General features: G+C 40.1%; 2 protein-coding genes across 2 annotated transcripts; one reads left to right on the top strand and one right to left on the bottom strand.

Annotated features, from left to right (window-relative positions):
* The first annotated feature begins 167 nt into the window (after positions 1 to 167).
* LOC140542093 (growth-regulated alpha protein-like) lies at positions 168 to 2,002 on the top strand. The gene is made up of 4 exons (XM_072664928.1): positions 168 to 268; positions 1,187 to 1,322; positions 1,549 to 1,632; positions 1,773 to 2,002. Exons 1-4 carry the CDS (start codon positions 205 to 207, stop codon positions 1,798 to 1,800), a joined length of 312 nt encoding a protein of 103 aa, XP_072521029.1. The 5' UTR covers positions 168 to 204; the 3' UTR covers positions 1,801 to 2,002.
* A 5,215-nt stretch (positions 2,003 to 7,217) lies between these two features.
* Positions 7,218 to 9,288, bottom strand: LOC140542368 (alveolar macrophage chemotactic factor-like). The gene is made up of 4 exons (XM_072665319.1): positions 9,225 to 9,288; positions 8,461 to 8,593; positions 7,533 to 7,616; positions 7,218 to 7,382 (listed from the first exon to the last, which is right to left on the bottom strand). Exons 1-4 carry the CDS (start codon positions 9,286 to 9,288, stop codon positions 7,346 to 7,348), a joined length of 318 nt encoding a protein of 105 aa, XP_072521420.1. The 3' UTR covers positions 7,218 to 7,345.
* Positions 9,289 to 16,067: the final 6,779 nt, after the last annotated feature.

Genomic DNA, 16,067 nt, shown 5'->3' with positions numbered 1-16,067 from the left:
TAAAGCTTTCCTGTAACAACACTGCGCTCTGTCCACCCACCATTTCCCCTTTAGGGCTGGCTATTAGATCTTTCCTCTAGAATTGGCAGTGTGTGATGTAAATATTTCCATTACTTCCTTTTCTGAGCATCCTTAAATACCCAGCACAGTACTGCACTCGTCCCAGACAGACTTCACTGCCATCACCAGTCCTCCAGCACCACCATGCGCCTCTGTGCCCGTCTCCTGCTGGTAGCTACCGCTCTCTGCTGCTTTTCCACCCTGTTTGGTAAGACTATTTAAACTTGAGAGATTAAAATTAAAGGAAGCTGTTGTTTTTTTTAAATAAATGTTTAATCTAAAGGGATCTTTACATAGCATAAATGTTCTCCATCAATGAAATGTTTTTATTTACCTTTAATTTAGTTTAGTTTAATTCAGTTCAGCTACAACCTAAACAATAAAGCTTCTTCTTCAAAGGAGCTACTTTCAGTTCAATAAAGTACCATGTTTGTACAGAACAAAAAGAATATGTTGTTTGATGAGCTGCTTGACGTTTAAGACCTTTGCTAAGTGTACTGAGATTTTCTGAGTCATTCTGTAATTTATTAGGTCACCATATCACACTAAATATCTAACCTTTTATTAAGGTGTGTGATATTATCATGATACTGTGTTGAGACAAAAAACATTTCAGAATGTCAGTTGTAATAACAGTAATGCATCCCTGATACCTCTTGCTATATTCACTATACATTTATTTCTGGAACCCATTGAATCTCATTGAACATCTCCTATGTTTGGTTTTCTCTAAACTGTGTGGTAGACTCTTGGTACTATATATAGCACCATAACAGTGAAAGGAGAGCACTCCAACCTTTACTGAGAGCTGTGAAGTTAGTCAATAAATGATAAATGATAGGCTGGAAATTTTCTACAATAGCAATATTGTAAAAGAGGAAATATCGCTGTGTACCTTATTATTGAAAATCAGCACAGCAATAATAAATTATAAACTTAGAAAGAAACTGTAGCATTCCGGATGCATTTCACATATTACCTAAATGAGCAGGAGGATTGTTGCCATACAACCTTTATAACCTGTATAACCTTATGTCCCATACCTAACCAGATCAGTCATGTTATTAGTTGGTTTCTTCATCTTCAGAGTGGAGAGATTATTTATTCTAACTCTCCATCTTTGTAGCTTTTCCCATGGAAGGCTTTGGCAGTGACCATTATTGCCGCTGCCTGCAAACCACCGCCTCCCGCATCTTTCCCCGGCACTTCCAGAGGATTGAAATCTTTCCTCCTGCTGCCAATTGCCGCAACACTGAAGTCTTGTAAGTTAAATAAGACTTGTCTAAAGTCTAAGGAAAATCCAGACATGCACTCCTCACTTTCATAACTCAATCATTATTAACTAATAATTCACAGTAACTGAATGACAAGCTTTAAGATGAGCTGCTGTTTAGGGGGTTAATAAAGCTAATATTATTCCCTTTACTAGTTTAAATCATGATTGTTCAGGTGTTTGTAGGATAACACTAACACTTGTCCTTTTTCCAGGATCACGCTGAAGAACAATAACAAAGTGTGTCTGGACCCTGAGGAACTGTGGGTCCAGAAAATCATCAAGAAATTACAAAATCGGTAGGCAATGACACAACAATAATACAAGACATCAATGTTTTAATCTTAACTGGTCATTAGTGCCAAGATTTACTTGTCAGATATTTCTCAGGATCATGAGTCGCTAACATTTGTAAATGTTGCCTCTTTTTCTAAAACAGCAGCACTAAGTCTCCCATCCCAACCTGAGCATCTTCACATGAACAGTGCACCCAACCATCTCCATGACAATCACTGCATTCAGTCCTGCCTTTTTACAATGTCTTTCTGTCCAATCATCCCCATAAGCTAAAATATGATTAAGTCCATAATGAAATCAGGATAAAGTCAGGTTCAAGAAAATGAAACTGTGAACTAAAGCTTTTTCTAAATAAAACCAGCACTTTTTAAAGGGCATTGTTTGTCTTACTTTTTTGAAGTGTATATAAGCATTGTTTCCCAAAAATATCCCATTCCCAACACTCTCCAGCCCATACACTGGGCATTTTGCATTTATCATTGGTGTGATGTCAGAGCCATAAGTCCATTTACATATGACCACCTATTCATGTTTATGTGCTAAGGACTGTTGTAACTGCAGACTCAGCAGCAGAGGTATTTAAGTGGAAGCAAGATAGAAAAATGAGAGGAGCTTTGGACCCCTTAAGACCTCTTGAAAACCTAAAAATCTCAATACTGGGGGATCCCACAAATAAACATCTGAGAACATATCGTGACATTATATCAAATTAAATAAAATCAAATGTATCTGTATAAGGCTTTTTACAACTGCCATTGTCACAAAGCAGCTTTACAGAATCAGTAATCAGTAAGAGGACAAGAGATCAACAAGACATAAAGGTGACAGTAAGAGACTAATGATGGTTAATGGTGGTAATAATAATAGTGTCAGATATTTGGAGTACATGTCAATTTTAACATAATCATTTGTCAGGTAGCAGTGGCAGGAGGGTGGGCAGCTTGTCTGACACGGGTGGCAATGGGAGCCTGGTGGTCAGTATGGTGGGTTGCAGCTTGTCAGACGCACATACAGGGGGCTCCAGTGGTCAATCTTCCAACAGGTTAGGTAGTAAGAAGCCAGCACCTTGTGATCTAAGTAATTGTGATGGTTCATAATAGAAAGTGAGATCTTGCAGGTACTCAGGAGCGAGGCAGTGTAGGGCTTTGTATGTCAATAGTAGAACTGTATAGTGAATACAGAATTTAACTGGAAGCCAATACAGTGCTGATAGAACTGGACTGATATGATCACAATTTCTAGTTTTAGTATGGACCCTGGCTGCAGCATTTTGAAGTAGTCGAAATTTACTGAGGTTTGTGCTGGAGCACTCTGACATTGAAATGGTCAAGCCGTGGGGTATTAAAAGCATTTACTAGTTTTTCTGTAGGAATTTCTTAGCTTGACAATGTTCTGAATATGTGGAAAAGTTGTCCTAGTAATATTAGCTATATTTTGATCATATGATAAGTCTGAAATATGATGCCAAACGTTTTAGCAGCTGAACCTGGAATAACAGGAAAATCAGCAAAGTTTAACATTAAGTCTGAGTTTATTTTGTGTGGCTTTTGGACCCAAAGGGAGAACATCTGTTTTGTCACTGTTAAGAAGTTATGTGACATCCAGAGTTTTATATCCTTTACACACTTCTCAATTTTCTTCAATCTAGATTTATCATCAGGTTTGGGTGACATATAGAGCTGTGTGTCATCTGCATAACAATACAAGTTAACATCATGTTTGCTTATAACTGTGTCCAGTGGCAACATGTAAAATGTAAATAATAGTGGTCCCAAAATAGTGGTCCTAAAATAGAGCCCTGTGCAATTTCACATCTCACTTTAGTGTAATTTAAATTTATATACTTTACCTTTGTGAACTGCTAACGTTCAGTTAAATGTGATTTCAACCACAATAGGGCTACTCCTGTGATTCCAACTATGTTCTCTTTCCATTTTAGGGGGATAGTGTGATCTATTCTATCAAACGCTGCACTGAGGTCGAGTAGAACTAATAAGGATACATTTCCTTGATCAGAGACAAGAAGATCATTTGTAATCCTCACTAAAGCTGTTTCAGTGCTATTTCTTATACACATGGTTCTTATGCAGGTATGAGCAGAGTTTTGGGCCACAGCTTTTTCTAAGATCTTAGATATAAATGTGAGGTTAGAAATGGGTCTGTAATTAAACAGTAGACTAGGTTTTATGACTGCTAATTAAAGAGCTTTGGGTACATTCCCTAAACTAAGGGACACATTTGCTATTATAACTGTGAGTACTTATTTTAGTAGTTTTGGGAACTAAGTGAATTGAGTTTTTCTCTAATTCTGGCTTTGGAAGTTGGTAGAAGGCTTCTAGCCTTCTGCAAATTCTGCAAATAATTTTTAAATAAGAACGGTTGGATTTGTTGTCTAATATTTTCTATTTTATTATGGAAAAATGTGAATAAAAAAACAACACTAAAACCCCACAGAGCGGGGTTTATCAGAAACTGCCTCCTAAATTTGGTAGTGGAAAGGATGGAAGGGCCTGCCAGCAGTCCTGATTCAATCCCACTGAATACTTGTGGGATCAGCTTGGGCGTGCTGTTCGTGCCAGAGCCACATAATTTTCTTTAACATTAGTTAATATTAATTAATTAAAGAGAATGTATTGTTATTTGTGACTGGATTGGATATGTTAATGGAAAGCATTTTTGTATATTATGCATACTCCACCTCTTCTGCCTGATAGTCTTGGGTTATGTACATAATTATAACCTGCAGTGGTGGCTTCATTTAGGGCTAAATATTGATCAGGTCTAATCCAATTTTTAGTGAGACAAAAACATCATCAGTGATCAACAAAATTTCTGATCACTGCTTTTGAGTTGAGTTATATAATATTAAGTAGATCAAGCGTTATGTCTGAGGTGGTGCTGTTACCATTTGAGTGTTAGAAATAAACATTAGAATTAAATTACTAAGACAGACACAGTTTTAATATGGTTGAACCTAAATGACGCCTCAAGGCAGCTCGCAGACGGTCGATTTAGCCTGTCTGTCTGCGGCCTGGTCCCGGCTCTAGGTTTATCTGTTCATTCAGTAAATAGATGCTTAAATACATTCTTGAATACATTCTGATTCACCCTCTAAGCGTAAATTTATACTTGTCAGCCTTGGTTTGATTTAGTGATTGGTGTGATTTTGTGCATTAGTGTTTTGATTAGTAGTTTCTAAACAAACTTAGTTCAGACCAAAGGAATCTAAGAGACCCAAACACAGGATGTACTGCCTCCTACCAGCAGAGGCTGACAGTGGCAAGGCACTGTTACCCAAAGGAACTCCAATTCCCAGAACCCCTAGGAGTAATCAGTGCCAACCAGACACATCTGGTGGTCATAGCATTTAAGAGTGTGGCAAACAGCTGTTCACTGCCACACCTTTGTAGAGGGGTGACCAGTACGGTACACAGAGGTGAAAGAAAGAAAGAAAGAGAGAGAGGTTTGAAAGAAGAAAGGAATGGAAAGGAAAAGGAACAGAATTGTAAATGAAAAGAGCTGAATAGATTTCAGCTCAACACTCAAACAGCTCCATAGTAAAAGGAGCATTAAACATTAGCTAGAGCTATAGTAGAGGATGCTTTGAGCTTCAGTTTCAACAATGAATTTGATTGAGCTGCATCAATCAGTTTCTTCTTTTTTTCTTACTTCTAACTGTCCTTAGTCTGAGCTATGCCATCTTGTCTCTGGGTTTTTCCTGCATTTTTATCATTTCATTATTCTAAGGGGTGAAATTTTACCCATTACCTATGCTTGCTGGTGGTGCAGTGGTAGGCTTGCAGCATCAAATCTGGTCTGGGAGCAGCTTTCCTCCCACAGTGCACAAAAACATCCACAGCAACACTATCCACATCACCATTCCTTATATCACTTCAAACCTGTCCTTATAGGTTTTCCTCTCTGCACTTCGGTCTGCTCTCTGACCGTCCCTTAAACAAGGTCATGTTGCAAGATGGTTGTTATAGGTGTTCTTGCTGCTAGATTTGTGCATGGACACAGTTTTACTCCTGCCCACAAAATCTACCCTCTCCAGCAATGTCATACTGTCCACATCTCCCCACTTCCTCAGGGGTGAGTCTTTGTGCAGTCCTGCCAATGTTTCAGTGCTTTAAATTCTACAGCCCGAAGCTTTAGTTTAGCGAGGCGGTGTCCCAAACCATCCACTACCACACCACTACATGGTGACCATTGACCATGTTAAAACTTAAATGGACTCTTAACTATCTGCCACTATTAATATTACTACTATTAACCATCATTACTCTTACCATCACTGCCATGACTGTATTAAGTCATACTGCACGATGAATATTATATTATGATTTAAGAATGTGTTGCACACCAGAGCAGTACAACAGTATAGATGGTTTGGTAACTTTTATCAATAATTTATTAATAGTTTTGACCAGAGGAGGATGGGTCCCCCTTGTGAGTCTTGGTTCCTCCCATGGTTTCTTCCTCCAGCTCGAGGGAGTTTTTCCTTGCCACTGTCGGCATGGGCTTGCTCACTGGGGGGGTCTTAAATGTTCCATGTCTTTTTATGTTATTGATTTTTGTCTTTTACTAATTACTGATTGTGTAAGAATGCTTTGTGATGACAACAACAGTAGTAAAAAGCACAATACAAATACATTTGATTTGATGTTTAAAAACTTGCCATCTTTAGAATCACATTTATTAGTGTAGTAGGCTCAGTAAAGTAAAGAGTGTGTGAGCTGGGATTCCGCCACAATAACGTTAGATTTTGCAGCTGTAATGTACGTTGTTTCATGGCAACAAACAAATGAACATGTGTAAAAACATTTTTAAAAATGGTGAAAAATATCAGTATGATGTGATTTAATAAGCCAGGTTTAAGAGTCTAGGTGTTAGATTAAATTAAAATTTCTGCTTCTGCCAGTGAGAGGTATTACCAGTAAACTAGTAAAGAGGAAAACGATCACTTGAAAATTTATTTCGGGTTTGTCAGACACTAGAGGGCGCTCTCGAGTGAGTCCAAAATAAATGGGTGGGATGTATAATTTTTATTGTTGTGTTGTGTCACATTGATGAAGGTCAGTGAAGATTTTAGGTGCAAAGTCCTCTGTATTCGCAAATACTCAATATATGTACAAGAAAATACACAGATATGACACAGTTCTACTTGCATATTGAGTCAGAAACGACTGGTTTTGGACTTACATGTACATGTATGACCTTTAACTGATGCTCTTATCCAAATCGAATACAAGAATACTCACATTACAGAGGTGGGGAAGTGTGGTGTTAGGACTCTTATTGATGTAGCGTAGCGTAGCATAGTCACCCAGAGTGGGAATGAAGCCCCAGTCTCCCAAATGGGGGGGAAGCTCATCACACCAATGATGAATGCAAAATGAGGTGTTTTTGCAGGTCAGGTACCACATGTGCAGTATATGGCCTGGAGAGTAGTGTGTATGGTCTACCTTTTGAAACAATGTTTATATACACATCAAGCATCCAACTCTTTTCTTTCAACAAAACAAGACAAGTGGGCCCATTTTAAAAGTGCTGGTTTTATTTCTAAAAGCAAAATGTTTTAGTTGCTAAACCTATTTTAATCTTAATTTCATTATGAGCTTATTGTAATTATTGGACTGAAAGACATAAAAAGACAGGAATTAATGCAGTCCATTGTTATGGAGGTGGTCAGGTACACTGCTCATATGAAGATCATCAGGTTGGGACGGGAGATTTGGTTCTGTACACTGTCCTGCAAAAAGAGACAACAGTTACAAAATGTAGCAGCTCATCATCATGAGAAATATCTGAAATAAATCTTGGCATTAATGACCAGAGGATTTACACTCTGGTCACTGAGGTCTTGTATTATTGATGCTGGGCTTTAGAGGTCAATGTCTACCTATTCTGTACAGCTTTAATGATGCGGTTGAAATGCTTCGCCTCATGGTCCACACAAACAGTGTTATTGTTCTTTAAGGTGATCCTGGAGAAATATAAAGAGTTAGTGTTATCCTTCAACCACCTAAACGACCATGTTTTAAACTGGGGAAAGGTTACTTGGCAAAGGGAATCCAGATCCATATAGATGCTTATTTAACTTTTTGTATTTAATTTGATGCTGGATGTTATTTGGATCCCCAGATCTGCAACGCTAACAATTGCCTGTGTCTGCCATCACTTTTGGGTCATTAGACTGACCCCCCCCCCCCCCCCACACACACACACACACACACACACACTCATATTTTATCTTATTTTGATTAGATACATATAAATGGCAATAGCCTCATTAACCCTTAACATTAAACTTTAGGCCCAAAAACTGCAGTGCCTATGTTTACAGATTTTGGAAGTAATAATAAATTCTGCTTTTAGGGTCTTGATGGGTTGGTTTTGCAGACTAGAAGACGAAACAGCAGTGCCATTTGTGAATCACCACTGTAGAATTGCTATTGTAATTTATTTTTTATTCTAGGCTTAGGCTTAATCTAGGTCTTCAAAACTGTCCATGATATTTATGATTGGTATAGACCTCAGATTTTGCACTATATAATCTGTTTAGAAATACAACTCATATTTTATCTTTTTTGGCTATTATTGATGCATATGAATAATATTGGCATAAATGACTCCCTAAACACCAGGCATGTTGTTCAGCTTGTTGTTCAGTTACTGTGAGATATCAATTAATAATGATAGTCATGAAAGTGAGGAATGCATGTCTGGTATTTCTCATGGCTCCTTGAACTTTGAAGGATATTCCTGACTGAAAGCAGCTGTTCTACCTCCCCTACATTTCCAAAAACGAACCTTAGACAGTAACTTACAGGAATTTAATGTTGTGGCAGTGGGCGGCTGGAGGAAAGATCTGGATCCTCCGGATGTGCCGGGGAGAGATGTAAGAGGTGGTGGTGGTCAGGCAGCGGCAATTATGGTCGATGGTACATTCCACCGGAAAGGCTGGAAATGTAAATATAATAAATAATTAGTATCCTACCTTTTACCTCTCCACTCTCAAGACAAAGAACCCAAAGGAGAACATGACTGATCCTTTCATGTATGGGACATCCGGTCATATGGGATTGGGTGTTTATATAGCAATAATCCTCCTGCTTATTTAGGTAATATGGGAAATGCACACTGATGCTACAGGTTTTTTAAGACTCGATAATTGCTGGATATGTGCTATTCAATAATAAGGCACACAGCGATATTTATTTAACTCTAATACTATTGTTCTTGTGGAAAATTAGATTAGCATTTTAGTTAAAAATAAGTTTTTGTTTTCAGATACACAGAGTAGTTTCACAGCTTACAGCTCTCCTTTCACTATACAAAGTTCTCAAATGTCAATAACTGTTTGTTCTGTACAAACATGGTTCTTTGTAGAAGTCAAGCAGCTTTATTTTTAAGGTTATAGCATAACTGAAATACTGAGGGTCTAAATTAAAGGCAAATTAAACATTTCATTGATGGAGAACATTTATGCTATGTAAAGATCCATTCAGATAAAATACTTCTTTAAAAAACCTTAAAGTTACCTGTTTGCCTCCTTTTAATTTTAATATCTCAAGTTTAAATAGTCTCTTACCAAACAGGGTGGAAAAGCAGCAGACAGCGGTAGCTACCAGCAGGAGACGGTCAGTGAGTGGCATGGTGGTGCTGAAGGACTAGTTATGGTGGACTCGAGTGCTGTGCTGTGCTGGGTATTTAAGGATGCTCAGAAAAGGAAGTAACAAATATTTACATCACACCACTTATGCTAATACTAGAGGAAAAACCATAGCTAGCCTTGAAGGGGAAAGGGTGGGAGGATAGGACCACCATGTTACATGAAGGCTTTGTGATGACCCTTTGTAAAGGCAGTTTCTTATACAGCTGTTCATTTTATGGTGTTCCCTCTGTAAGAGGCTGACAAAGAAATTTCAGCTTTCTGTGTGACATATCACTAATTTCAAGGTCTTTAATATTTGAAAATCCAAGTTTTCTTTGGTTTATATTTAAGTTCCTGTCTCTTTTATATGTTTTTCTATTGTTTTCATTTGGTGTGGATGCAATTTATTTTTCCTTCCGGAAGCATAGGAGAAACACTCTTGACATTTCCTCTTTTGAATACCATGCTGTTACTGTCTCCTCTCCCACTAGACTTCTCATCATTGTTCTCTATCGTCCTCCTGGTCCTTTGGGGAGTTTCATTGATGAACTGGATGTTCTCTTGAGTGGACTCCCTGTTGACGCCCCACTTATTCTACTTGGTGACTTCAACCTTCCATCAGAGAAACTCCAGTCTTCATGCCTTCTCCCAATCCTATCCTCTTTTGATCTCGCGTTCAACCAGTCTGCACCAACACACAGAGCAGGGAACACTCTGGACCTGATCTTCAGCAGACCTGTCCCTGCTCTGGATGTGGCTGTGACTCCTTTGGACTTCTCTGATCACCACTTTCTCTCCTTCTCACTCCCCCTCTCTGCTCCTTCAACTACCACTTCTGCAAGTTCTTCCACTCTTCACCGCAATCTTCGCTCTGTTTCCCCCTCAGCTCTTGCCTCAAGTGTCCTGACCGCTCTTCCCCATCTTGATTCTTTCTCCTCTCTCCCACTTGAAACTGCTACAGACACTCTCCTCTCTTCTATTTCCACCTCTGTCGACCTTCTCTGCCCTTTCTCCACTAGGTCAGCAAATTCTTCTCCACCTTCCCCGTGGCTGTCAGATGTTCTCCGCAACAACCGTAGAGAGCTAAGACTGGCTGAAAGGAAGTGGCGGAAGTCACAACATGACTCCGACCTCCACTCTTATCAGTCTCTTCTCTCCAGGTTTAGAACGGAAGTTGCTGCCGCTAAAGCATCCTACTACAGGGGGAAATTGGAATCCTCTGCATCTGCCCACGCAAACTCTTCACCATCTTCTCCTCTCTCCTCAACCCTCCTACTCCCCCACCTCCCACTACCCTGTCTGCAGATGATTTTGTCTCCTTCTTTGAAGAAAAGGTTGACAAGATCCGCCGATCTTTCCCCCCCGCCTCTACCCAGCTCTCTAGGCACTGCCCTCCTCCTCCCTCTTCTCTGACCTGCTTCTCTCCTCTTTCCACAGATGACCTCCTACATCTTCTCACCTCCAATAATCCTACCACCTGTCCACTAGACCCTGTTCCTTCCCCTCTGTTCCAAACAATCGCTCCAAACCTCCTTCCCTTTATCTCCTCTATCATAAACAGCTCTTTGTCATCAGGTCATGTACCATCGGCCTTCAAGTCTGCCAGAGTCGTGCCCATCCTAAAGAAACCAACTCTAGACAGCTTGGACATCGGCAACTACAGACCTATCTCTCTTCTCTCTTTTCTCTCAAAGATTCTCGAACGTTCCGTCTACAACCAACTGTCTCTCTTTCTCACTCTGAACAATCTTCAGGACCCTAACCAGTCTGGCTTCAAAGCTGCACACTCTACTGAAACTGCTCTCATTGCAGTTACAGAGAAGCTCCATGCAGCTAAAGCTTCCAGACTGTCCTCGGTTCTGATCCTTCTCGACCTCTCCGCAGCTTTTGACACGGTGGACCACAAGATCCTCCTGTCTATCCTTGCCGGTCTTGGAATTACCGGCTCTGCATGGCAATGGTTTGCATCATACCTGCAGGGACGCTCATACCAGGTAACGTGGCAGGGCAACACGTCCGCTCCTTGTAGTCTCTCCACTGGCGTTCCACAAGGCTCAGTTCTTGGTCCTCTTCTTTTCTCACTGTACACTCACTCTCTTGGTAAAGTGATATCCTCTCATGGATTCTCTTACCACTGCTACGCCGATGACACTCAACTCATGCTCTCTTTCCCACCGTCTGACACACAGGTTTCTGCCCGTATCTCAGCCTGCCTCGCCGACGTCTCGTCTTGGATGGCGGCTCACCATCTCAAACTCAACCCCTACAAGACGGAGCTGCTGTACATCCCGGGAACTGCTGGACCAAGAAACGATCTTGCCATCACCTTTGAGAACTCACTGGTCACTCCTTCTACTGAAGCCCGAAGCCTTGGTGTAGTGATGGATGATCAGTTATCGTTCTCAAGTCATGTTGCAAACGTAACTCGGTCCTGCAGATTCCTCCTGTACAACATCCGGAGAATTCGACCCTTCCTCTCTAGAGAGGCCACCCAGGTCCTTGTTCAGTCTCTCGTCACTTCCAGACTTGACTACTGCAACTCTCTTCTGGCTGGTCTCCCTCTGCGCACCATCAGGCCCCTGCAACTCATCCAGAATGCAGCGGCACGGGTCGTCTTCAATGTCCCAAAATTTACCCATGTCACTCCACTGCTGCGTTCTCTCCACTGGCTTCCTGTAGCTGCCCGCATCAGATTTAAAACACTGACGCTGGCCTACAAAGCCAAGTACGGACCAGCCCCTCCGTATCTGATGGCAATGGTCAAAAGCCGATCCGCACCAAGAGCCCTTCGAGCTTCAAGTACGGCTCGGCTTGACCCGCCATCCCTCAAAATCCGCGGAAGACAAGTGTCCAGGCTTTTTTCTGTCCTGGCACCAAAGTGGTGGAACGAGCTGCCCTTGGGTGTCCGAACGGCCGAGTCGCTCGCTGTCTTCAAACGCAGACTGAAGACCCACCTCTTCAGAGAGTACTTGGACGAATAGTTCTATGGTCGCCTTATTGTATTGTGTTTAGTAATGTCTAAGCTTGGAGGTATCTTTTGAATTGTTAGCCTATTCTAACTAGTTGAGGTTTTTCTTGGGTAAATAGCAAAGCACTTTGTAAGTCGCTCTGGATAAGAGCGTCTGCTAAATGCCGTAAATGTAAATGTAAATGTAAATGTAAATGTGTGTGTGAACCCTGAGGCACTGTGGGTCAACCACATTATCACTAATGTTGGACAGAAACGGTAGGCACTGGTGACATCCACCCGTGTGTTCAGTATCACTGACCCAAATATATATAAAACTGTAGAGAATGTGATTCTGTGAACTTTCTAAAATAAATTCAAATAAATCAATGTTTTTTTTGTGTGTGTATGGGACAACGCAGGTATGGGATGGGGATGGTATTAAGGAATTAGGGTGTAAGGTGGGGATGGTGTCGAAGCAACACCATACTCTTCCTTAAATGGGAAACACTGGCTATAGATCTACTTGTGAAGGTGAAGATGGCTTTGTGTTTGAATTGTCCAGTTTTAACTTAACTTAACATCTAAACTTCGAGTTAATGTGGATTTCAAAGAACTTTGGTTGGCCTATGAAAATGAGATCAGTCTGTCGAGAAATGAAGCATACGGAATTAATTGCTAATCTTTGCTCATGACCATTCCCACAGTATTAATAATTACTTCATTACTTTTCCCACAAGAACATTAGTTAGCCTTATCCTCATTCATGTTGTTCTACTGCTGTGAAATCTGTGGCGCTGCCACTCAGCCATGTCTGCGTGTGTATGTAATGTCTTGTTTTCCACAAAGTCGATTGTGTATGTCGTATACATTAAGTGTATTTATAATGTCATACAAACCTTCAATTATGAAAACCTTTTCTGAGAAAAACTGAGCAAACAAACAGTTAAATCATTAGTAAATTGTGAGTCAAGTGTGCTCGGAAGGTCCTGTGGTAAAGGTGATGATATAAAATACTGTGTTGAATGTGTTGCCTCACACTTTGGCTTCTCTCCATCACTGGTGTCAGTCTTACAAAAATATAATTATATTTTTTGAGATCGTCCAAAACAAAGTTAGTCATTTTTGTACTTCTTCTTTTAGCATGGGTGTTTCCTTCTCTGCCCAATCTGACTATGCTGAATCTTCCATTTATTGTTCTGATCAGCAGAAAATCCTCAAAATTACTCTTAACACCTCAACTTTGAATTAAAATGAATATTGCTGCCATGGTGGTATTTGTATTGGGATAATCATGAATGCTGGTAATTATGCAAGGTGTGTTATGATGCTTGGTGTTTGCCAGGTATCACCATTCAGAAAAATAAACCAATTTCAAGAACTGCTGCAGACTGATGAGCAGATTTTCTCCAACACAGAAAGAGTGAATGCATGAAGACATTTTCATCTAAAAAAAAAAGAAGAAAAAAAAGATTTTAATACATAGCCCCTTCCCCCCTGCCCCTCACCTGCTAATATATAAAATTATTATCCACCAGCCACATTTCTGATGTTTCTTAACCCACCAGTGTGTCCATTGTTTGTTGTTAGGGAAGATTCCCAACAGTGGATTTGGCCATACACAACATTGGCTTGCTTCACTGGCAATGATTCAAAACTTCCTATTGAGAGTTAACAGAAACATTTTCCAAGGCAAACACAATATTTAAAACCAACCACAGTATTTTATTCGCTATTTATTATTTAATTTCAATATCATTTAAACTCCAATATGTTGTGGTTGACCTCTAAAATACACTATGTCAATCGACACTCCTTGTATTGAACGTATTCAGCTACTTGAAGTTGCATCCACTGTTGACATAGATGTCCAAACGCACACACACCACTTGTCTAGGTCCTGTAGAGAAGTACTCCCAATAGAATAGGACTCTGTGTAGCAGATAAACATGAACCATTTGTCACCATGCCTAATGCCAGGTGTGGGCAAGAAGCCCCCAGCATTGAGCAGTGGAACTGTTTTCTCTGGAATGATGCAGCTCCATCCAATATTTTTGGGATGAGTTGGGGAGTTGGGGGTGAGGTTGGTCATCATTCGACATATGATTGCTCTCAGTCAATGAACACTGTCCGCACCCCCATGCCAGTACTAACCAAAACATCCCCACCCAATACCTACATTTCCTGACATTATTAGTAACTATTGATGGCTGGCCCCTTGTTCCCCAAGTCAATGTGAAATACAGTGTTGAATGTGCTGCCTCACACTTTGCGTCTTTGCATCACTGATGGCAGTCTTACAAAAATATATATTTCCAAAACGTAAAAGTCAGTTGTTTTTCTACTTCTTCTTTTAGCATGGGTGTTTCCTTCTTGGCCCAATCTAATTATGCTGAATCTTCAATTTTCTTACACTCCAATTTGTATCAATCAAAACTCAAAGTCCTGATCAGCAGAAAATCCACAAAACAACACTAAACACTTCAAGCAAATTCAAATGAATAAGGCTGCCATAGTGGTGTTGCTATTGTGATCATCATGAAGGCTGATACTCATGCAAGTTGTGTTATAATGCTTGGTATAAAGAGAGAACGCTTCTGCAAAGCTATGTCATAACACTCAAATGTTATACAGTGAACTATGAAGATATTTTTATGCCCCCTCACCCCTCCTTTTTAGGGCCTCAAATGTAATTAGACCTGCTAATATCTTACATTTTCATTTGTAATGCTCCATTGCAGATCCTTTGCAGCCAATGACTGCTTGAAGTGTGACCTTTTATAACATCTTCCTAGAGGGTGTTCTCAATTCCTCCATCATCCACCACAAACAAGCGATTTGTCCGACAGTAATCATTGTATGCTGCGTCTGTAACTTCGCCTCAATTGATGAAATGTAAGAGTATTTACCCTTTACCATTATGTAGTGGTGGGCAGCAATCTACTGAATGTTGACACTTCCACTGGTTCTGGTGGCAAACTACAAAGCAGAAAAACCTCTGATTGACAGCTTTCTACCCTGACCCGACCTCTGCATGCATCAATACATATGCTTAAATTAAAATTTCAACATCATTTCTGCTCAAAAATGCTGTGGTAGATCTAAAATACACTATATGTCCAAATGCCCATGAACACCCCTTCTAATAAATGCATTCAGATACTTTTAGTTGCATCCATTTCTGACACCGATGTGCAATTGCGCACACACAGCTTGTCTAGACCCTGTAGAGAAGTAACGTCATGTTTATCTCTCTGAAGCAGATAAACATGAACCTTTTGGCTACATGCTTAATGCCAGGTGTGGGGTAGAAGCACCCAGCACTGAGCTGTGGAGCAATGGAACTGTATTCTCTGTTGGAGGTGAGGTGGGTTGGTAATCATCAAACATATTAATGCTATAGTCAATTAATGCAATCAAATCCTTACAGCAATGCTTTTTTTGTATTTTACATGGGCCAAAGTTGTTTTTGTACTTCTTTATTTAGCATGGGTGTTTTCTTCCATTTTTCTTACACTCCAGTTTGTATCATTTCAAATATATTAAATTTCAAAGTCCTGATCAGCAGAAAATTCACAAAACAACACTAAACACTTTAAGTGAATTCAAATAAATATGGCTGCCATAGTGGTATTGCTATTGTGATCATCATGAACACTGATACTTATGCAAGTTGTGTTATGATGCTTTATAAAAAGATTGCATCTGCAAAGCTGTCAGAACACTCACATGCTATACAGTGGACTGTGTGTGAAGATATTGGCCCAAGTCGCTTAAAGAACCCTTTGCAGCACCTTTATTTGTATACTGAACTCCTTAAAGTGGCGCCGGTG

This window comes from Salminus brasiliensis, chromosome 20 (assembly GCF_030463535.1).
Source record: "Salminus brasiliensis chromosome 20, fSalBra1.hap2, whole genome shotgun sequence".
Classification (NCBI taxonomy): Eukaryota; Metazoa; Chordata; class Actinopteri; order Characiformes; family Bryconidae; genus Salminus; species Salminus brasiliensis.
The sequence above is the reverse complement of the archived record's forward strand: the minus strand, read 5'-3'. Positions and strand labels throughout refer to the sequence as shown.

Coding starts and splice junctions, on each gene's coding strand:
- LOC140542093 (XM_072664928.1), top strand. CDS start 205: ATGCGCCTCTGTGCCCGTCTCCTGCTGGTAGCTACCGCTCTCTGCTGC. Junction 269..1,186: donor CTGCTTTTCCACCCTGTTTG/GTAAGACTATTT, acceptor CCATCTTTGTAG/CTTTTCCCATGGAAGGCTTT. Junction 1,323..1,548: donor TGCCGCAACACTGAAGTCTT/GTAAGTTAAATA, acceptor TCCTTTTTCCAG/GATCACGCTGAAGAACAATA.
- LOC140542368 (XM_072665319.1), bottom strand. CDS start 9,288: ATGCCACTCACTGACCGTCTCCTGCTGGTAGCTACCGCTGTCTGCTGC. Junction 8,594..9,224: donor CTGCTTTTCCACCCTGTTTG/GTAAGAGACTAT, acceptor TTACATTTCCAG/CCTTTCCGGTGGAATGTACC. Junction 7,617..8,460: donor TGCCACAACATTAAATTCCT/GTAAGTTACTGT, acceptor ATATTTCTCCAG/GATCACCTTAAAGAACAATA.